This window comes from Arachis ipaensis, chromosome B10, assembly GCF_059453495.1.
Source record: "Arachis ipaensis isolate K30076 ecotype BB chromosome B10, ASM5945349v1, whole genome shotgun sequence".
Lineage (NCBI taxonomy): Eukaryota > Viridiplantae > Streptophyta > Magnoliopsida > Fabales > Fabaceae > Arachis > Arachis ipaensis.
The window spans coordinates 83777338-83778986 of record NC_142435.1 but is presented as its reverse complement, the minus strand read 5'-3'; the positions used below and the strand labels follow the sequence as shown (position 1 = coordinate 83778986).

Here is a 1649-nt window from a genome sequence, read left to right as displayed (position 1 = left end):
TGAGCGACCAAGGTTCACACTTTTGCAACAAAAGAATGGACGGACTAATGAGGAAATATGGCATCATGCATAAAGTAGCCACGGCCTACCACCCACAAACAAACGGCCAAGCCGAGGTTTCTAATCGCGAGATTAAACGCATCTTGGAAAGGATTGTAAAACCCAATAGGAAAGATTGGAGTGCCAAGCTCACCGATGCATTATGGGCCTACCGAACGGCATACAAAACGCCAATTGGCATGAATCCCTTTCGGTTTGTGTACGGCAAAGCTTGCCATTTGCCGGTGGAAATAGAGCAGAAGGCGTATTGGGCCATCAAGGAGTGTAATCCGAGTTCGGGTGGAGCCGGAATTGAGAGGAAGCTACAATTAGCGGAGTTGGAATGTTTGAGGATTGAAGCTTATGAGAACTCTAGACTTTACAAGGAAAAAATGAAAGCCATCCATGATAGGAACATAAGAGGCAAAGAATTCAAGGCCGGTGATCTTGTCCTTCTTTGCAATTCTAGATTGAGATTGTTGCTCAGTAAACTAAGGTCAAAATGGGAAGGCCCATATCAAGTAGTGAAGGCGGAACCCTATGGGGTTTACCATTTGTGCCATCCCTCAAGTTCGGATATCTTCAAGGTCAATGGGCACCGTCTCAAGTCGTATCATGGTGAAAAAATGAAAAGCAACAAAGAGATTGAGGTATTCCTTTTGGAAGATGCACCTCTTGGCAAAGAGCAATGAACAAGTGAAAGTCCAACTTAAGGACATTAAACAAAAGTGCTAGGTGGGAGACACCCCACCATGGTAAGATCTATCCTTTATACCCTTTTTGTATATAGATTTTAAACTCTTAATTGGTTTGTGATTGCTTAGCTATAGTCTTCTTTGATTAGTTTTAATTGTAAATACCTAGGATATCTTACTCATAAAGCCTTGCATTGAATTCTCCATGAATGACTTGATTATGTGGTGGAAGAACACCTCTCTTTAGGTCTTGCATTGATTTTAGGTGTTTTTGACTTCTTTGGCTTGTTTGGCCTGTGGACATATGATAATTAGGCATTTTTCTATTCATTCAAAAAAAAGGGGGGGGGGGAGGGGGGGAGCACGCGTACGCGCACTGTGCGCGTATGCGTCCCTAGGCTTTCGCAACTCCTGGGCCATTTACCAGAGAGTTGTGCAAATTCTGGGCTAGCTTTGGGCCCTGGGCATAACCAACATCATGCGTGCGCGCACGAGATGCGTACGCGTCCATGGCAATTCGCGCAAAAGCGTGCATGCGCGCACTAGCCGCGTACGCGTCACCACTTTGTTTTGCGATCTTGCGCCATTGTCCAGAGAGTTGTGCCCTGGTTGGGCCAATTTCATGCTACTGGCCCAACTGAACTCACGCGTAGGCGCACCTGGCGCGCACGCGTACCTCGACCATAATGCCAATCGACGCATCAGCGCACCGTGCGCGTCTACGTCGCTCACCAAATTTTATTTTTTGGTACATTTCCCGAGAGTTGGGCTAGAGTTGTGCCCAACCTGTGCTGAGGGCACAACACATATGCATGCGGATGCGCACATGGCGCTCACGCGCACACTCACCTTTTGCTACTTAACACACACGCGCATCGTGCACGTCCGCGCCCTTACTGATTTTGCCCATGCACA

At 47.1% G+C, this 1649-nt stretch overlaps 1 protein-coding gene across 1 annotated transcript; it reads left to right on the top strand.

The window, feature by feature from the left end:
* Positions 1–239: 239 nt before the first annotated feature.
* On the top strand, positions 240–731 carry LOC148580658 (uncharacterized). Its single transcript, XM_088492269.1, has one exon. The coding sequence runs from the start codon at positions 240–242 to the stop codon at positions 729–731; it is 492 nt and encodes a 163-aa protein (XP_088348395.1).
* Positions 732–1649: the final 918 nt, after the last annotated feature.